The 21,313-nt window shown below is 46.1% G+C and overlaps 1 protein-coding gene across 2 annotated transcripts in view; it reads left to right on the top strand.

Annotated features, from left to right (window-relative positions):
- jade2 (jade family PHD finger 2) overlaps positions 1–21,313 on the top strand; it is a 174,578-nt gene that overhangs the window by 75,710 nt on the left and 77,555 nt on the right. For both annotated transcript variants that reach the window (XM_076751124.1, XM_076751123.1), the window contains exons 5-7: positions 14,102–14,256; positions 17,695–17,906; positions 21,051–21,218. In XM_076751124.1, coding sequence (XP_076607239.1) covers positions 14,102–14,256; positions 17,695–17,906; positions 21,051–21,218 — 535 coding nt within the window. The remainder of the gene's footprint in view (positions 1–14,101; positions 14,257–17,694; positions 17,907–21,050; positions 21,219–21,313) is intronic.

Here is a 21,313-nt window from a genome sequence, read left to right as displayed (position 1 = left end):
GGCCGGCATACCTGCAGCTGGATGTTTTCCTTTGTGAGGGGACGGATGCCGTCCTTCCTCTCAGTCTCTTCAAAGTTTCATGTTTTTCTTTCTCCAGCAGCGTTTCCTCCAGCTCTCTCCTCTCCTTCTCCCACTGCTGGGTCTCTTCTCGCGCCTCTCAGAGAGTTCGGACAGCTCCTTTCCTTCTCGAAGCTCTCCTCCCTCCACGAGCTCCTTCCTGAAGCTGTCTTCCCTCTCTGAGAGCTCTATCTGGTGGTTTTCATCTCTGTCTGCCAGCTGCTTTACAAGTTGTTCCTCGAGCCTCTCGCGCGTCAGTTTACTCTCTGTCAAAGCTGACTGTGCGTCCTTCAGCAGGGCCAAAGCGTCCAAGTGATCGCTGCTGCTGCACGCTCATCTCTTTTCGTTGCCCCTTCCCAAGCTGCTTGTCTTTTTTGCTGAGGAACTCCTTCAGCTGGTTGACTTCACTGTGCTCTTCAAGCTGGAGTTCGTCCATTGATCTAAAGAGGCTCAGTTTGCCCGAGGAGGCTCTGATGAAGAGGCAATCTGGAGGTCGGCCTTCAACTGTCTGCGTTTGACAGCTTCTTCTGCAGGTTCTGTCTGTCACACGTCAGGAACTCCTCCTCCTCCTCCTCCTCCTCCTCCTCCTCCTCCTCCCTCAGGACCTTGATCTTCGAAGGGGTCCACAACCTTTCCTCCATTCCCATCTTTTCCTCCTCCATCCATTTCCTGATGTTGTCTGCCACTCCTCTGAACCCCTGTGCAGAATGAGGAAAGAAATTTTGATTAAGACTTGTCTTGTCAGGTACGTTAATTAGCGACATTTCCTCGTCATGTTGATACAAAAGTAGTTCAGTCAGCCTTAGGCTTCCTTCAGAACGTATCTGCTGTTTGATAATTGGTCGTATATAGATGTTCTCTCCAGGAGACGAGGTGTGCAGGAGAAGAAAGCTGCTGTTTCATAACCTTTTCAGTGAGCTCGGCCTCTGCCTGCACTGCAGCTTTGCTCCACAAGGGATGTTTTGAATGCAGCTTCATTTGTCCAAGCACACCTAAATATATGGAATCATTAAAAATGCAAAGCACTCGTGTTCATTTGCAAATTACAACCTACTACACCATGATATCACCGAGTACTATCGTTACCTGAGGAAACTGTTCATGAAGACAGTCTAACATTTGATCACGTGGTCACTTATAGTTGATTAATGTATGAGAACTTCTCACCGTGGTTACATAACCTTCATAACGAGCCGCAAATTAACCGTACATGTGTCACTTCTGCACAAGTCTGTATGGAGAGTGAATGCAATTAAAACACTGTATGTGTGAGTTGTTTGCTGAAAACAGCGGTCGTCTCGTGTCTGAGCTCAGCGTTAATTAAACTGTGTCTCCTGGTTTGAACGGCTTACTCTGCTGCCTCTGCTCTCTCCTCTTCCCGTTGTGGTTTCCGATATCGAACAGGATCACAGATGAAATCAATGAACACAGGCGTCCTAACGTATATAGACAGATAACTCAGGTGTTTCTCAGTGAACGGTGAGTGTCTGAGCTCCTCCCTCTGGAGCAGCTGCATATATAAAGAACCTCAACTCTAGAATTGAACGCTGTCGTCAGTTTTTGCATCATAACAGGAAACCAGACGTTCCGCTGCAGCCTGCAGACCTCAGTCAGTTTCAAGGATCCTGAACGCGTAGGATCCTGCTGAGAGCGTCGAACTTCAGCTTTACTCACAGAAGGTGAGCAGACGTCTGCTCCTGTCCTGGAGCTTGTGACATAAACACACACATCTCCATCTCCACATCTGTTCTGTGGCCACTCTTAATGCTATAGCTTAATGCTAAATCAGTCCCTTACAAGTTCAACCTGGAACTGTGTTAAGCTCATTGAGAGGAAATGATCTGCCTGTCTTTCGACGTAAACTCTGTGTTTTGAGGCTGGCGAGCGCAGACAGTCTGCAGCTGGCTCTCACAGCTGTAACCTGAGCCTGCTGTCCCTCCTACCTGCATGTTTGTGTACGAACTGACCGTCGTGAAGCCGCTGTCACGTAGCTTTGGATAACGCTCACAAGCAGAAGCACGTGGTCGGATCGAACCATGAGTGAATTCCACGAGGTCGTCAGAGTATCCTAACAGTCCACTGTCCCCTGGACCTTTGCTCTGAAGTAAACCGACAGATGTTCACCAGTTATTTTAGCTCAAAATTATGAAGGAACAATGTATTTTTCTTGGTTGTTGGTCGCCCGATAAGGTCATAAATAACATCCTGTCAGAGTTCAATGACGCAGACGTCGTCACTCATCTTCACTAACACGTCCAGGTCTGTGCTCACCTTTCTGGACGTACTGTACTCTGTAAAACTAAGAGAATAAGTAACCCATGGTTAAATTCTGACGGCTTTTTGGGCTCTTTAAACAAAGCTGTTCACACCTGCAGAGCCGACATGCCACGTTTCATTATGGGTTTTCTAATACTCCGTATTTACTGTCTGGAGAACTTTTGTTTTGCTGTAAACAGTTATTTACTTATTTAAAAAGTACATATCTTCACAGTGAAAGCAGAATATTCGATTGGATTTATATATTTATTATATCATTTGTTGAAGTAAACATTGGTTTTGTACTCAATGGAAAACATTTCAAGGACTGAAATATTTCAAATAAGAGTTTTTGTGTTTCTTTAGACTACACCCCATAAATAATGGAGTTGAGGCTAGCAGGCACTATAACAAACAGAATAGCAGAGAGATTTCGGGATTCTTTGTACTGCGGGAAGCGATGCAGAATAATGGAAATAAATCCACTGATCAGCATGATCAGATACGCAGGCAGGTGAGTGCTGCAGGCCTTCAAGGCTTCGCTGTTCAAAGACTTATTTTTACTGGTCAGACAGACGGCTGTAATCTCAGTGTCCGTGAGAGCCGAGCGCGAAGCCGTTGTTGGTCTAATTTTCCATCAGCCTGAAATAACAGAAGGTCACCGTGTTCTGCTCATGTCAGGATATTCATGAAATCTTGCTGTTCAACAGAAAATAAGAACTTTTCTATCGAATGCGTCCCACAAAAAATTCAAAGACAGACATCTTTACTTGCTGATTGGCTGAGTTTAACGCATTTTTCATACCTGCTTTGTGACTGAGATGCGTTTAGTGTCATCACGACGAACAGTTAGTAGAAACCTGCAGCAATGAAGGAATCCCACTTTTTTTTTTATGGCTGCAGTTTTAACATCAGGGGACTCGCTCAGTCTTACATAACCTGTGATGTAACATGAAGTCATCTGTGTGGTGGCCATAGAAATGCTAACATGCGTTCACTGGTGAATTGAGCTTAAGAATAGCATTAGCACGCCAGCATACTCACAATGCAGATTCTTTTTGTAGTTTCTCAAGAAGTGACATCCAGCCACAAATGATCAGAATAAATGGACCTTTTTTGATGCATAGAATGACCCTGAAATGAAAATATAGTACCTGTTATAGTAGGTATAGTACTCCTTACACTTTACATAAATGCTCTCATATTGAATATTATTTTATTCATTATGTACTTTTATTTATTTGTATTATTATCAACTTGTGCTTTTCAGCTCTTACTAACCCGTAATCAGCTGACCTTCCATGACGCTCTCAAACAGATATCCATCTGCAGGGTTTCAGAGAACACCTCCGCCTCCTACTAGTAACAAAACACATAGAATACATAGAAATAGAGTTTTCAAATCAATACTCCTTGTAGGTATTCAATGCTTTCATTCAAAGGTTGACATAAACAAACTAAAAAATGCACTTGGCGGCATTTGTACGCTGCCGTTTACGACCACCGAGGAGCTTCTTCTGCTCTGTTTTGAATCAACTGTGCCGTCCTAACGCAGACAGAGACGTGCCGGCGACGGCAGGTACGATATTCCTGCTTGTGATGGACAGATATTTTAAAGCATGTACAAAAACAGAACGAGTAGGAGGCGGAGAGAGAGCGGGAGTGAGTGGCGTTGACGTAAAGCGAGAGCGAAAGGCGGAAAGAGAGGAGAGACTATAATGAAGCCGCATTTTTCATTCATGAGCTCCTGCTTAAAATGGAAATTCTCTGGATTCCCATTTTTAAAAATGTTATCTCCATCTTTGGTGCTCAGCACTCATTACTGTGGTGTTTCTACGCTGCACCTCCCAGAGAGCAGCTGTCAGTCAGGCAGTGTGGGCAGTGTTTCTGTTGAAAAAGTTGGAATAGTTCCTCATACGAGCTGTTCTCTGCTCCTTCTCTGTTAATCCCCCAAAGCAAACTTCTCGCGCTGCTGCAAGAAAACTTGGTTCCAGTATATTTTATGTATTTCACTTATTAATATTTACAAGCGATTCTGTCTTCTGCTGCTTACAGTGCTTGATGCCAGGATTATTTTTTCCCCCGCCAGAGTAATTAATGTTTCATATAATGAGATCAGGCCATCTGATTTGATAATAGTTTTATTGAAGTTAAAAGGAAGAAACGGTTTTAAACCGAGATGAGAAATATGAACGTACTACGCCGTGGACAGACGGGGGATTATTTTGTAAGACTGAACACTCTTTTACGTGATCTGTGTGCGTGTGCGTGCGTGCATGTGCGTGTGTGTGTGCGAGAGTGTGTGCTGAGGTGATTGCTGGTATAAAAGCGACACAGGGGTGAGTCATCTCTGAAAGGTCACTGTGCAAATGATGTTTGTGTGTTTCGGGTGATGATTGATTTTATTGACATGAATATGACTCACTGTGTGTGTGTATGTGTGTGTGTGTGTGTGTGTGTGTGTGTGTGTGTGTGTGTGAGTGAGATGTAGTGACATCATTTATTTCAAAAATATAAGATGACTGTATAAGATGACTATCTGTGCAGAGGGATTACTGTGTGTGTTTTCCACATTAATATGACATGAAGATGACTCACTTCTCCAAAACATCACTGCAACTATCCAGGAAAGTGTGTGCGTGTGCGTGTGTGTGTGTGTGAGTGTGTGAGCGCGCGCGTGCACACATCAACAATTTATTAACATCTGTCTCGTCCTGTCAGTGCAGTTTCTCTCCGCTCTGCTACCTGTGTGTGTTTATATGTGTCAGTATGAAGGTTTCTGGGTCGAAGGCAAAGCCGAACACGCCTCCATTACCGCAGCTGCGTTTCACGTCTTTTCTAATTTTATTCATTATCTCATTCGTCTGATTACAGTACACGAAATAATAGGATTTGAGACCGAAGAGTTTTTAACCGCGATTAACCCAAATATCTCTGTCTTGGCTGTTAGATTTAAAGCAGTTTTAAAGAGTGTTTTTGTAGTCAGAGTACATCTCATGAGGCATTTCCCTCAGGAGCTGGTGGAGGCCAAACAGAGGAAGAAGAGAGTGAAGATTGAGCTCACGGTCGTTAAGTTGCAGGAATGTGTGAATGTTTGCTAACAAGTTCACCACGTCGACATATCTGTGATAAGACGTCCGTGTTGTGTCATGACTGTGTTATTCTGAGTTCAGGATGTCTTTGCCTCTGTGTTGCTGTGAGACGGGATGCAAAGATGGACGGGCAGATAGGAAAGTATGCAGGCAGAAAGATGGAGCACACACACACAGTTTTGTCAGTTATTTCTGCAGACACACACACACACACACACACACACACACCCTCCAGCACCACACGGGGTTGTCCCTGGACCCAGGGGTGGGTAACCCTGTCTCCTGTTGGATGCCTGCCCAATCCTCCAGCTCCAGTCTGCATGCAGATATAGGGCTATGTTTTAGAGTAGGGGGGTATTTGTATGGGTCGCCCAAGGATAAGGGGCTGTTGGCACAAGACACACACACACACACACACACACACACACACACACACACACACACACACACACATACACACACACACAGAGTCTGGTGTGAAAACTAGGGGAAGAAAGAGAGGGATTACAGGGAAGAAAAGGGAATAGCCGGTTTTCTCAGCCGTACTGTGACAGTGAGGTATTTCAAGAATGAGAGATTATTTCAAACACACACACACACACACACACACACAATGTGAACACACTGGGAAGTGATTGTTTGCATCTGACAAGAATGCTATGTCTGAACAAGTGGTTTAATGTTGCGTTCGGAGCGACGCCCTTATCGTCAGGTTTTGCTGGCGACCCGTGAGTTTCGTCTCCAGACTTCACAGGCGGCGAAAGAAGCCTCTTCTCCGGTTTCGTCCGCCGTCTGCGGGGCCGTTGCTGCACCCGTAATGTGCTCTGCAGCTTTGTTAGCCGCTTTTACATTCACTCAACATGTTTTGAAAGGATACTGTGTCGCGTTGGGGGAATTCAAAAGAAGAGAGAGCTTGTTGAAAGAATTTGACTTCAGATGAACTGAACCTGACACCTGCGTATGCAGCTAAAATCAAATCGCTGAGAAACTGGCGGGAGAGCGTCTTTCTGTCCCTCGTCTCTCTGCGTCTCATCTCGCTCCCTCCTTTGCCGACCGTCTTCTCCATCTGCATTTCCTCCATCCTTCCTCGGCTGTCTTACCCTGCGCTTTCCTTTTACGTCTGACTGATGAATCTTTAACTTGTTGCAGACTCTTTGGTGAAACACGTCGAACTGATCATCAGCCTGTTGACGTGCTGCGTAGTCGTGAGGTTTCTTCTCACACGTCCCCCCCGATTATAACTGTTTGTTGACGTTTTTCCCCTAATGGTGGCGTGCTGCTCTGACGGCCTACTGCAAAGCGAACATTGGTCTTGTTATCAGTGCAGCATAGTCAGCAGATGAAGGCTCACCTCACTCATTAAACACGTTGGCTTTCCTCTGTGATTTAGCGCCACTGCTCGCTCTCCCCGGAGCTTAATAAGCCTAATATTATATACAGCACATCACAAAGACGCAGTCGTTCATTCTGACTTCGCCGCCACTATAAAACGCTGTCGGGAACCAGAACCTGCAAGTGCATTGATTCTAATTAAAGCTCAAATTATTACTGAAGCTCTCTTTGCACGTTTTGAAGACGGGAGTGTTTTTGCAGGCGGTCGTCGATGTTTCCGGCTGGAATGACGGCGTTTAATCGGCTGTAGCTAATTAAGAGCATTTCTGTAAGAAGTCTTGTTAGCGTGGTGCGCTCGCTCGCCGTCTCAGGTGTTTGGCAGCTAGCAAAGCGGCTGTCGGCAGATGAAGGATGATGGCAGATGTATCCTTATCTGATCCCGCCACGTTATTTATGTCTGCCTTTAGATCATTTCTTAATTTATTCCATCCTGCATTTCTGTTTTTCCCTTCCCTCTTTAATCCCTAACTTCTCCCCGACTCATTTGTCTTTCTTTATTCCTCTGCTTCTCCCTCTCTGCCGTCCGTGCCCTCCTCCCTCCCCCCTTTTTTTTTTTTCCGTTTAGCCTCATATACATTTCCAGCCGCGCTTCGAAAGACTTCCTGCTCTTCATGAGTGATCTGTCAGGAGTTGATGTCTGTTTAAACTAGACGTGTCCTGTGTGGGCAGAGAGTCAGACCGAGAGCTGAGCTCAGCCGCTGTCGCTCTGCCCACACTGGAAACGTCTTATGTAAACACCATCCACTTCATCCCTCCTTGAGAGGAGATTATTATTGACATTTTATGAAAAGGAGGAAAGTGAGATTTACACAGTGGTGAGAAACATATGGCAGCGAGGACAGAGAGGACGGCTAGTCTGACGTTTTCTTTCCGTGTTTCTTTTTTGTCTTCCAGCCTTTCTCTTTTAAATCAAGTTGTACAGCTTTCTCTGCTCCTGTTGCATGTTTTGTCCTTTCATTCGCAATTTCACTCGAATGCGGGACAGTTTACCCTCACTGATCGGTCTCATACCTACACTGAAGGAAAGCTAAGGCACCCTGATGTCTGCCATGACTCTGATCTGAATGATTGAAGTTATAATACTCAGTTTTAAGTGTTAAAACTGTTAAAAATTCAACTTTATGGTCAGTTTGGAGGATGTAGTTTGTGTTGCTGTTGAATTCTTGTGTCATACTGAGAGGTGTTTTCTCATATGTATGGGGTGGACAAAAATTTAGAAACACGGGACAATGACAGCATCAGAGAGATTTCTATGTCCCTGACAAATGGGGAAAAACTGACTAATTGGAGAGATTCTGGTCAAGTATTTGCATTTATGGACTCCATTTCTCCATGAATATGAGTCTGAGGGACGAACAGGGACGGCAGATTTTGAAATTGGTCCAGTGTTGAGCAAGAGCGGCCGGTTATCCCTCCGGGGAGTTTGTGCACCATCAGTTTGTGTGTGCACTAAAAGTGTTTGTTTTTACTGCTGACAGGCTCAGACTGTTATTGTAAGTATCTGACAACATGATGGAAAAATGATGTCTGCAGAGATTTTTGTTTAAGGGTAAGATCATTTTTGCTTAACCAGAATCAGCTGCTCCTCCATCAAAGCCACCAGACTCCGTAATTTTATCAACGTAAAACACGCTTCAGTCAAACTCAACAGAAACAGAATGAACTCACCCAAACCGTCCTGGTTCGTCTTTCCACTGCTCCAACCATCACCACCGTCCTTCAGCCACTGAGTCTGGAGAGCAGCGAGAGAGAGGAGGCTTCGACGAGCCAGCGGAGGAAAACGGCGTGTAAAGCTGGAATATTTTCACGTCCGGCTCTGAAATTACATTCACCAGACGTAAATATGGCTGACTTTAACAGATTATCCCAGAAACTCTGCTCCTGGTCGGCGTCAATGAAGTGACGACGCTTTCGTTTGGGCTGTGCAGCAGACGGTGGTCAGAGCTCGTCTGGCTAGTTTGACTTTTAGCTCACGCAAGTGTTTTATTTCGACGCGCGCCCCCCCCCCCCCGCCACTCTGATTGGCAGCATATGGGTCTCAATCATACGGCAACACGACTGATTGATGGCCTCAGAGTGCATCACAAGCCGTGTGTGTCTGTGTGTGTGCAAATGAACATAAAGGCCGACATGAAGGACCGTTGACATCCCTAAATTACACATTTAACTGTTAAAATTAAGTAAAATAAACTGGCTAGATCATCTGTTGAAGTGATATTAGTGATTTCATTCCCACTTTGGAGACGACCTGCCTGATCTGGTCTGTTTCTCTCTTTCACGCACTCACACCAACAGATGAATCACCATCCTCGAATAACGTTACGCCACCAGATATACTTTCCAGTTCCCACCCGTCGGCTCCCCGGGCGCACATCCCCGTACAGTAAACCAAAAGCACTTCTCCTCAGGGCCTGAGAGATGCAGGCGATGGAGGGGGGAATTTGGTTTTCATTGTTTTAAGAATCAGAGCCCCGCTGCGTGTAGTTCCTCCTGATAAATATTTCATGGGACGCACCATTAAGATCAAAGCAAACTCAGCTGACGTGCTGTTATGATCCCAAGGAGGGAAGTGAACATCTAAATATTCCCCCTCTGCTGCTCTCCTCATTAGGACTCCTCAAATGTAAACAGAAGTGATTTCGAAGGTTTCTTTATTATTGTGAATATCATTAGCCGAGAGGTTCTTCCTGTGTGCTGATGATGGGTTTAAAAAGGGGGACAGGAATCAGATTTTGATGTGAAATCGTCCACTTCCTGATTAAAACGTCCCACTGCTTTGACGTTTTTATTCAGGATTTAGAAATCTTCCTGCGCTGAAGATTCGACCTGCGTGTCGGTCTGCCGTGCCGCGCTCCTCCTCGAAAAATCTCCACTCACTGTAATCATTGAATTTTCTAGTTCTCTCAGACACGGAATACCCGGCCCACGCCGCCTACCTGAGCGGAGTGTGTGCGTCGCACAACATCATTGCTTTTCGTCATCTGCTGATTCAGCTTGTTGTTTTTTTTTTCCACATGATGCTCAGCAAGAAGAGGAAGTGAGATTGATCTGTTGATAGTCAGCACACCCGTCACTGTTCTTTATATAGAGACGGCGCCGCGTGCGTCCCGATCGCACGATGTTCACATCACACCATCTACATCAACTCTTCGGCTCGTGTGAATTTCTCAGGATTAAAGACAGAAAATCTATTGACAGTCGGACAGAGAGCTGTAATTGTCTTCAGTATTGACAGACGACTCTGCGCTTAAGCTCTGCCTTTATAGTCAAGATAAAGCCTGGACAAACAGGAGGCCTTTTGCACATGGTTTTGTTTGCCTACATTATGTAAGGTGTGTGTGCGTGCGTGTGTGTGTGTGTGTGTGTGTGTGTGTGTGTGGGATACACGATACCTACCAGTGGAAGAACACATTGTGCTCCGACCCCCTCTGACTCACACCCTGTTCGATGGGATGGCTCCACATTATTATGAGCCGATGCTTTCCTTCCGCGTCTCACTTCATGCTTCGCCTCTGACATCCAAACCAGGAGCTCGCCTTAAATGTCGCCGCTCCAGCGTTGGAGAGACGACACCGAGAAATTCGGCAGGCGGGGCAGAAGGAAGCAACACGTTTACATAACACCATCTCTTTGAAAACTCTGAGTGTGAGTGCACAAACTGACGCAGGTATTAGCTGGATGACTGGTGTCAAACGTGCTGGTACGGTATCGTCCGCTCAGTGCCGGATGGGCATCTCCCACGTCGTGTTCTGTTTTTTTTTTTTTATATCCTCACGTTGCTAAAGCAAACCAACGCCGCCTGTCACAGCCAGAGGCCAAACAAAAGCCAACAGAGTCCTAAAATGAAATGTAATAGGCTCTTATTAGAACAAACAAAGCTAAAGATACCATCATCTCAGCAGCGCTCTGCTGATAACAGCGTTTGACCGCTGACTGGTTATCACATTGTGACTTGGCAATCAGATGGTACTTTTTCAACAAATCCTGTGAAAACACCAAAACAAGCAGTGAAACCATCCTCGGACCAGGTTTTGCATGTTATGACTAAAAACCTCATGGAGCTCATTCCTCTGTGTTACGGAGCTCCTTTTTTATCCAAAAAACACATCAGTGAGCCTCAGTGTCAGAGCGGCTGACATGTTCATTCAGTTGTGGTTTGATTTTCCTGCTGTCGGCTGAGCAGCTAGTGTGTTTTAATCTGCAGGTTGTCCCAGTAAAAGCTCTGTTTATGCTAACGTTTCCTTAAAGCTGCACTGTTTGGGACATTATTGAGCTTCATTTAAAACAAGAGAGACTGACGAACCCACTGTTGGTCTTTTTGTCTATAAGATGTGTATAAAAACACCACCTCATCCTCTGATAATGCCACAACACCACCCACCAATGTAATGAGACACTGAAGTTGCTTTTAACGTTACATAACAGAAACAATCAGCCCAGTGTCTCCAGTATGAAACCTGTTCTCCCTGTGAATGTGTGTGTGTGTGTGTGTCCTCTGCGTCTTTGTCTCGCTCTTCTCCCCCCCCGCCTGTTGACTGGCCGGCCCTCTTTGTCCAGTATCAGATATCGGCCTGATACCAGGCCAAAACAGGGCTCAGTCTGTCCTCTCACAAACATGGTAGAAGTTGGGATTTCTTAAAGATGACGCATTTGCCTCCATTGATCCCGCACTCGTGGTCCAAACTGACCGTTGGCAGGCTGAAATCGATCAGATCTGTGATCTTATCGGATCAATGGGTGCAGCATCGGCGGCGGAAATGCTGTCGATCACTGACGCTCACATCTCTGGGGTGGTGACATCGATTGATCCGGAAAAATGCGAGCATCCCGGGGTAGCTGGGGCGTCTGCACATACGCAGAAAAAACCAAAGAAAGAGAAGTCCAAACTGTGTGTGTGTGTGTGTGTGTGTGTGTGTGTGTGTGTGTGTGTGTGTGTGTGTGTGTGCATACTGTATGCAGGTTTCCTCTGTCAAAGAGATTTGCATGTTCTGTCCATCAGACCAACATCCAAGAAAGGCAAATTAGAAGGTAGACTGGAAGCGAAGGGACAAAAAGAGGAGTTGTTGGAATTAAGGAGTGTTTCTACATCATAGACAATTAGATGTTTCATCTCTCTAATATTGTGTAATTACTCCTATTTACATATTTTATCATACACTAGAATAACACACGCTGATTTAGCTTTCCGTCAAAATAATCAGTGGTGAAGTGAAGTCACCTGTTTCCACCTGTTATTATGAAAATGATCTTTTTTTTAATTGTTTCTGTTATTTTCCATTTCATATTGGAACTGCGCTGGCAACACATGTGAAATGTCATTCCAGCGCAGATTACTGAATTAAGTAGTGGCAGCTGTTGTTATAATGACGGCAGTAGTGGTGCTAATAATGGGGAGGATAATGATGAGGATGATGATGATGATCATCATCACAGCGCTGCTCGACGCGAGGGCGACGGCAGTGACGGAGGATGATGATGATAACTGTGCGGTACGATAACGAGGCGCTGAAGACGGGGAGCCGCGCGGAGAGCCAAAGGTTGTTTTGTTTTGTTGTTGTGATCACTGAAGCACTTCACCTTTTCGCACAAAGGTCACAACTTCACCAGGCGGGTGTGTGAATCACCGGAGAGTGTGAGTGAGTGAGTGTGTGTGTGTGTGTGTGTGTGTGTGTGTGTGTGTGTGTGTGTGTGTGTGTGTGTGTTTCCATGCAAAACACGGAGCTGTTTTGGGGAAATGGAGGGTGAGGGTGCGTTATCTGTCCAGTGTGTCAGTTTCCCTCTGATTACTCAGGGGCGGCGTCTCCCGGCCTGATGGCGTGTGTGTGTGAGTGTGTGTGCGTGTGTGTGTGTGTGTGTGTGTGTGTGTGTGTGTGTGTGTGTGTGTGTGTGTGTGTGTGTGTGTGTGTTTAGTGTGCGTCTCTTATTTGGTGCATTTTTCATATCTCCATCTGTCAATTGGCTCTTAGAGTGTCCAGATGTTTTATGAGGGTCTGAGCCTGTGTGTGTGTGTGTGTGTGCGCGCAGTTGTGTGTATGAGCGCGTTTGAGTCTTTATTGGTTCCCAGTGGGTCGAGCAGAGTTCCTGACCCCATTTCCTGCTGTTGTTGACAGAGACACTGAGGCCCGAGGCTCCAGAGAACCAGACACTGCCTGCAGGAGCTTCCTGTCACCGCTGCCTACAACCACTTGATTTGTCATTGTTTTGATTGCTTTTTTTTTTTTTTGTGTGTGTGTGTGTGGCTTTTTTGGCATTCGTCAAACTCTGATTCAGTCTTTCTTGACCACAAGGTCAGGACTTGACTGTGAGGGAGAGCCCCAGACATGAGAAGGGCTTCCCAGTAATTCCTGTTGTCATGAGACGTGGAGGATTTCAGCGTTAGTCACGGAGCTGTCGTGTCGAGCGTTTAGAAATGACCACACAGTTGAGTATGTGCAGTGTGTGAGGACAAAAGTCCTCTTCAAAGCGACTGAATCACCGAACACTGAAACCAGGCTGGATTATATTAGGTGGCCATGTAACATTAGCTGGCGAGCGATGCGTATGGATGGGAGATCAGGAATAAAACTGAACCCTAAATTTGACTCGGCATGAAACGCGTTCCGTCCACGACGCATCTGACGGAGCGAGTCGCTGCCTTTCTAGACAACACACGCAGTCCCATCATCGTTTCAGAGCTGGCAGACCAGAGTAAGCCAGGCAGGAAGTCAGACACAGGAACGGTGTCGAGAATCCGGTAAATTTTCAAAATAAAACACCCGAGTCCTGATCGTACATCAACAATAAACGCAATTAAAAAAGGAGCCATTTAATTACAAAGCCTGCTTAACAATGGGAGAAGGACAAATATAAAGGAGGACGCGACAAAAACGCGCTGTGTACGTGACGTCATGTGACGCTAAGGGGGTCTAATGTGTGTTGAGTCTGCAGACGTGTGTCATACGTGCTGAAATAAAAGACGTGTTTCTCCAGCCCGAGTGTTTAAAGCATAACCTGTGACCATCACATCCCTGTTAACTGCTCCTCTTACCTGAAACATGCAGTGATTTCGCTCAATTTATTCATCAAAGTTTCGGTTTTGAGACCTCTTTCACGGCTTGCAAATGAGTCAGCTTTGCAGCAGTGTTGGTTGTTGTGCTTTAGTTTATTATTTAGAGTTTACATAATTTTTTTAGTCCAGCATTTAAAATGGAAAATAGTCTGGATGTGCTCGCCACTTTGAAAGACGAGGAACCAAACATGACGCTAACAAAGCTAGCTGTTTCCAGACCGCATGATAAGCTCTCGTGTCTTTGTGTTTGCTCCAGGTTGCTGCCGGAGCTGACGGGCGGCCTGTGCAGCAGCGGGCAGGAGAGGGAGGGCGGCCTGCAGCCTCCGCCCAGCCAGCGCTACAGCTGCTACGACCTGGACGACCTGGACGTGGCCTGGCTGGAGCTGGTCAACCACGAGTTCAGACAGATGGGTGAGCGGAAACTGGACTCGCTGCCTCGTTTTTGACACTGGACAGAGAAATTCCTCGTGATCTTTGTGTAAATGTGGGGCCGCAATAAAATGCGAGATAATTGAAAACAAGTGAAAAATGCTCATCAGAGTTTCCGAGGCTCTGCTTCAGATTGCTCATTTTTTCCGTTCAACCGTTCAAAATTCAAAGATATTCTGTTTACAATGATATCAAACAGAGACAAGCAGAAAATCCTAACAGTTTAGAAGCTGGAGCGACGTTTTGCATGTTTCACTGATAAATAAATTGTAGAATAAACCTGCAGTGTGCAGCGTCGGTCTCCCCTTCCCGGCTTATGACGCCAAAGGCTCCACTGTTCTCCTGCAGTAGGTCGTCCCGCCCCTCAGCTCTGACAAACCAATCGTTTCTGGTCGATGTAAAGCTCATCAATACTGGTGGAGCGGCACGGAAAGCCTCCGCAGACGCCAGGTTTCTGAACTCCAGTCTCCTGCAGAACACAGAGGTTCTCCTGGCAGTGGCAGCTTCTCTCTTCATGATTAAAGCTGCTGATTTTTGCACATTGACAAAAGAGGACTTCATTATTGAGAAATCACTGTAAGTTATATAAACTGTCCCCATTTACCATTGCAGTCAGTTCATCAAAGCCTCCCAGAGGGATTGGACCAGCAAAGGGTTTTCAGCTGAATGAGACTGTTTTGTTTCACAGAATTTATCTCGGGACGATTTTCTTTCAGCTTCGTGTCTCAATTTAAAGTTTGCTTTGTGAAACCTGCAGATGCTCTGAATATACTCTACTGTAACCGCTTATTCCCTCCATCTCCTCTGTTCCTCTTCTCTTACCGTCGCTGTCTCTCTCCTTTCCTACGTTCTCCATTTTGCCATGGTGACAACTGCTGACCCCGAGCATCTCTCCCATCTCCACCATTTTATTCGATATCTGATCGGCTCCTTTCAGATAAAGCGTAGTAATTGTGTTTAGAAATCCCCGCTGGGGTTTCAGACCTTATTTCTGGGACACATTGTCCTTAAATCAAACACACACACACACACACACACACACACACACACACACACACACACACACACACACACACACACACACACACACACGCACACACACACACATACAGCCTCTTCCAGGAGCAGACGTGGGTTGTTTCTCATAACCTTCAATGATAGACCAAACAAACAGATGGTTGATTGGCTCTGTTGGGCGAGGTTATACGGCTCCGGACGGATGATTCAGCGTTTTCTGTCCCAGTCCTCTTCTTACTGTATACATGTATACGAGCGTGTGCACTTGGAGACAGAGTGTTGATACTGGACAGTTGAATTGTGGCTATTTAAACACTTTTTCAGTTAGATTTTGAGATTGTTTTGATACGATTTTCAGATTATTCGGCTAAGAGGAAGCAGAAAAGCAGCCCGTTACAGCAGCATGAAACACTGCAAAGCACACAGTCTGTCAGTAGTAATATAACATGGTTTTGCAGATCAGGCTTCATAGCGTGATAATGCATTCAATAACATAAGTTAAGTAAAATTAGACATGAAGGCACACATTGCGTGGATAATGTGCAGAATAAAAGCAGTCGAACTCACTGGAAACTAAAGGAAAAGTCAGTTCATGTGTCGGTCTGCTGTGTGTGTGTGTGTGTGTGTGTGTGTGTGTGTGTGTGTGTGTGTGTGTGCGCGTGCGCGCATGAGTGTGTGTGCACATGCTGGATACTGTGTTTTTCACAGGCAATCATAAGCACACACACAATGATAAATGTGTATGTGCGTGTGCACACAGCTGTCATGTACAAACACAGAAACACACACAGAAGATAAATAGAAAGTAAATAGACTGAGAGCACACACACACACACACACACACACGCTCAAATATGTGCGAACAGTGTTGTCACTCCCCTCCCTCCCTCCCTCCCGTGTGTGTGCGTGTTCAGTTCATGATATAAATGTCACAGCAGGTTAATGTCTAACTCTGCTTCCCTTTTCTCAAAGGCAGCTCCTCAATCCACAGCTGCAGCTCAGTCACACTCTTTCTTCCACTCACCTCTTCATTAAAACCAAACTCCAGACTAACACAGGAGTCGACAGCTGACCCGTTCTTTGTTTTAAAGCTGATGTCGCCGTTGGATGCGTGGCAGCGGTCTGAATCTGAGCCCTGTGTGTTCGTGTGAAGCTGCGGCTTCGGTCGCACATCAGCCCCTTTGGCAATAAGATGCTCGAGAATCAGTAAATAAAGTTGTTTTTTTTTTTATTTTTGGATGGGAAGGGATCGAGTGACATAAATAATAGATCGAGACGCAGGATGCTCAGCTCCACTTAAAAGACCTCCCAGCTGAGAGCTGAATCCTTCAAATAAATCAATAAATAATCCCGGGCTGCAGCAGCCAGGACAGCAGAAGTTTCTTTACGGCTGCTTTGGAGCGTTCGGGCGAGGAAGTGTGACGGAGGAATGTTAATGCTGAGTGTCACAGTCATCACCTCACTCTTAATGCTTTCTCTCACTTGGATATTCTGTTTGCGTTGGCGTCCTAAATTCTCCGATTTCAGGAGAAGACACCAAGCTTAAGTCCTCGTTTTGTAATAACCAGCGTGATCTCACTGCGTGTGCGCCAGCCTGTTTGTGTTCCTCGTACCTCAAACGCTTTATTTTTTCATGAGGAAGAAAGCTCGCATTTGCCAGTTAAATCAGTTTTCATCAACTATTAACCAGCCTTAGAGCAAGGCATTACTTTGAGATGCAAATGGAGCACGGATGCTTATGCCGACACGCAGCGAGCTGTCGGCAGGAAGGGCTCGCTGGCGAATCCCGTCGCCTCTCCGGCTTTGATAGCGAAGTGGGCTCGTAGTGACGGAGCGCGTGTAGCATGTCTCTCAGCCGCCGCTCCTCGTACTCCCACACCCCGCGGCTGATTTTCAGCACGTTTCATCCTCAGGCGGCCCAAAGGAAACAGAAAGCGACTTGTGTGAGGTGGAGCTGTTTGCGTTTCCAATTAAAGTGTGAGACAAAGTTCTGGCCAAGAAATAACTGGGATTTGGTGAATTAGCTCACTGGTTTTGAGTTTGCGATGAGCAGCTTCCCATTACAGCCGTCCTGGTGGATAAAGGAGACGCGTTGACCCTGTTACTGCATCTTGGTTTTTAATTGCTCAGTACAGGATTAGTATTTTCTCAGATATTCATCCCTCCTACCAGCGGCCACGTCTCTGCTTCCAACACTTTTTTTTTAACAGTGGAGAGGATCTGCATTAAGGCACCTTTCTCTCAAAAACACACACAAAAAAAAAGAGTAAAAGACTCCTAATCAGCGCTCCTCCTCCGTCCTCCCTCTCAGTCTGCCCTGCCTTATCACAGGATGATTGGTTTGGAGTTTGAGGCGATAAAGGGAAACTAATCAAGCTTTACTTTCCGTCCTCTCCCCACCAGCGTTACCAGAGCTGGACGAGCTGACGATGGAGTGCGTTCTGGTCGAGCTGGAGAGCGTCTGCGAGGAGAAGATGCGGCAGGCCATCGAGACGGAGGAAGGCCTGGGCATCGAGTACGACGAGGACGTGGTGTGCGACGTCTGCCGCTCGCCAGAGGGAGAGGACGGCAATGAGATGGTCTTCTGCGACAAGTGCAACGTCTGCGTCCATCAGGTCAGGAATTAAGGGATTAAGTGGCTTATCTCTCTGTTGTAGCGTACTGTGTGTGTGTGTGTGTGTGTGTGTGTTGGTGCATGCTTGTGTAGTTTTAAGCATCCTTTTGGCTTCACGGGGTGGAAAAAAAAACCTGGGAAATGCTGAAAGCGTGAATGTAAAATACAAAATCAAGGTTGTTCAGAGACAAGGTTTCGCCGTTTTCCTCAAAGCTGTACGACACTCGTGTTTTTCTCCCCTGACTTCGTTTATCTACGGCGCGAAGGTACACGTACGGCAGCAATTTCACTGCCTGCGACAACCCGAGGCTCGAGGGGCTCTGCTGTGTTTGTTACACACTGACACAGTGTTAATTTGTCTGTCGGCCCCGTCGGCACCAGCACACCTTCAGTGTCATCAGGCTGCCTCTGCGCGCCGGCTGTTATGACCGGATGGAAATAGTTACCTCCAACTGCAGACCAGACCTCATGAGGGTCTGTCACCTAATATTTCACTCACAATGTGGGGTAAAAAAAAAACAAAAAAACAGCTGCTTCCTGTGCCACCTGCCACCAGATATCCTCTGTTATCTAATGCAGTGAGTTATGTATATGAATTTCTTCTGCATGTGAAAAAGGATCATGTCAGTCCCTCATGCATGTTGTGGAGCTCTTTAATCCAGGTTAGCGGTCCACATGTGAAGGTGTCCTTTGGCGAGGCACTGAACCCGGGTTGCTCCGCAGCCACTCTGGGTGCACAAAACTCCTGACTGCCGGCCCCAAGCCTGGAAAAGTATCTGAATCCGAGTACTTTATTGATCCCAGAGGGGAAACTGGGTCCGTTGCAGTTGCTCCTGTTGTACGACAGTGATAATACAGAAAAAGGAAATTGATATTTTAGAGAATATGTAAAAATATGTACATCATCCATCGATATACATCAACCACAGATAATAAGCAATATGAAATACGGAAATGTGAATATAGCGACACAAGGAGATGCTCGCTTTTAGACTGAAGTGCTCTGACAGGTGAAATGAAGACCTGTAGGTTGTTTCCATTCAAAGTACACAAGATGCAAACAATGTCGGGACCAGTTCATCCAGACTGAACAGCCTGATGACGGTGTTTCCCCTGTCGAAGACGAACTGTCGAACATGGAAGCGTCACGAACACGAAACGTAACGAGCGGTGAAGGAAACTGCTGCTCTCGACCGGTTTGAAGTAATATTTTTGCTTTTCTGGCGTCGGCTCGTTCAGCGCTGACTGTTCTCCCTCAGACCTTCAGCAGGCACAAAGCAGGCCCTGCTTACTCAAGTGCTCTCTGTGATCAATAAAATCCTTTGATCAGTAAAGCGCTTTAATTGCTTCTAATGAAGATGGAGTCGTTTTTTTCACTGCTGTCAGTGTGAAGTTTGTGCTTTCGCTCACGTTCCCGTCATTTTATCTTCTAATAACTGATTGTGTATTGGAGCGAGAGGCTTGCTGGTTCCTGAAATCACGTTTTTTTGTGTGTGTTTTTCACCTCAGTGACAGAAGTTTGACTTCACTCGTTAGAAATTAGATGGGATGGATCTGACGTAGAAGTCATAATAATGGAGGCGTTAAGAGTGAGTCGCTCCCACAGCAGAGGCACTTTGAGGCAGTTCAGGACTAAATCATATCTGACAATAAACCCTTTCTCCGTCTCTGACCCTCGGGACTGAACCTTATTGAATATAAGTCAGCATGCTGTTATGTTGGCATGAAAAATGTGTTAATGGAAGGGGAAGCAGGTGGAGTGTGATGGCACAATAACCTGCTGTGTTTTTAAAACGACACCAAGTGGCACTTTGGAAGTGTCTCGTTTCCGTGAGTTGATGTAATTCCAGTTGGAAGCAGATTTTTGGGCGGGACGCTGACATGGGGAGGGACTTGTTTGAGAGTCTTTGCGTGTGTGTGTGTGTGTGTGTGTGTTTTATTGCAGCGGCAGTGAGCGTAACCTCTAAAGAGCTGTAGGATGAGATAAAAGCGAGCGAGGAGGAGTGCTGCCATGTGTCACTTTGAAATTTGTGAATTTGCTAATTTTATATGGCAGAAGAAATAAGCAGCAGACTGTAATTACTTTCTTAGTTTTTTGGTTCAGAAGCAGCGACCGCGGAAAGTATGCCGTTTCCAAAAATGAAAAGACTCCGACATAAAAACAAGGCGATGGGGTGGCCTTGTGGCGCAGCTCGTTAAAATCATGTCTGGGTTGGAATCCTGTTGTAAATCATTGTTCTCTCTCTCCTCCAGTCTGGCCCCCGCTCTTACTTCTTTGTTGAAGTTGTTAAAAAATGAGCAACTTCTCTCAAAATAATAAACATGCTTGATTAAATGGTGGTACCGTCGTGTATTTTTATCATTTAAAACCCATCACAGTGGTTTTTTTAAGCAGACTTCGTGCATGAAATTGGCAGAATCTGAGTGTGTTGCTCGAAAAATATTAGCACACCAAATTTTCCTATGTTTCAGGCAGCTTGGTGAAAGTTGCCAATGGGGGCTGCTTTTGTGCTTGTGGAAAAATTCAAGCCTCCACATTCACATTGGCCGTTCCCCAGAGTCCGTGTGTGTTCACTGTGCATCCTGTGGGTCTGATTTCCCGATGGCACGGCTGGTGGATACGTGGCACAGAAGCCGACTGTCACATCGTGGGTGCTGGAGCTTCAGTGCAGTCGTTTCGCGATGATAACGCACCTTTAACGCAGAATAAATGGAACAATGAAGGTTGTGTTTCCAAAGCAGTTTTCCAATTGCTGCAAGTTTGTCTTCATAGCAGTGCTGAGCTGAGAGCACTGACGGGGCTGGAGGGCAGGAAAACGCTCAGTGGAATAAGTAGTTAAAAGGCTTCGACATGCAAAACCTCCTTTCCACCTTCTTATTGGGAATTTTGGGAAAACGTCAGATGAGACGATTGATGCTGCTTCTATCTGTCCACCGAAAATGAAGTTACAGCTAGCAGCCTGTTAGCTTAGCATATAGACTTGAAGCAGGGGTGAACAGTTCACTCATCATGAAGCAACATTTTCTATTTCCAGCAGCTGGAGTTTGACATTTTGACTGTCTGATAGCAGCAAACTGTTCCTTTAAAGACAGACAGAACTTTAACAGTCCGTGCTTTCATTTCTTTCTCTTCGCCCCGTCGCAGGCGTGTTACGGCATCCTGAAGGTACCCCAGGGGAACTGGCTGTGTCGGACCTGCGCTCTGGGCGTCCAGCCCAAATGCCTGCTCTGCCCCAAGAGAGGGGGGGCCCTCAAGCCCACCCGCAGTGGAACCAAGTGGGTCCACGTCAGCTGTGCCTTATGGATCCCTGAGGTGAGACACGGCGGTCAAAATGGCCGAAATATCAAATGCAGTCTGGTGTAGTTTCCTCCTTGTCATTCATGTTGTCAGCCCCGTCATTCAGCGGG

This window comes from Chaetodon auriga, chromosome 15 (assembly GCF_051107435.1).
Source record: "Chaetodon auriga isolate fChaAug3 chromosome 15, fChaAug3.hap1, whole genome shotgun sequence".
Taxonomy (NCBI): domain Eukaryota; kingdom Metazoa; phylum Chordata; class Actinopteri; order Chaetodontiformes; family Chaetodontidae; genus Chaetodon; species Chaetodon auriga.
This window is presented reverse-complemented; position numbering and strand designations above follow the sequence as displayed.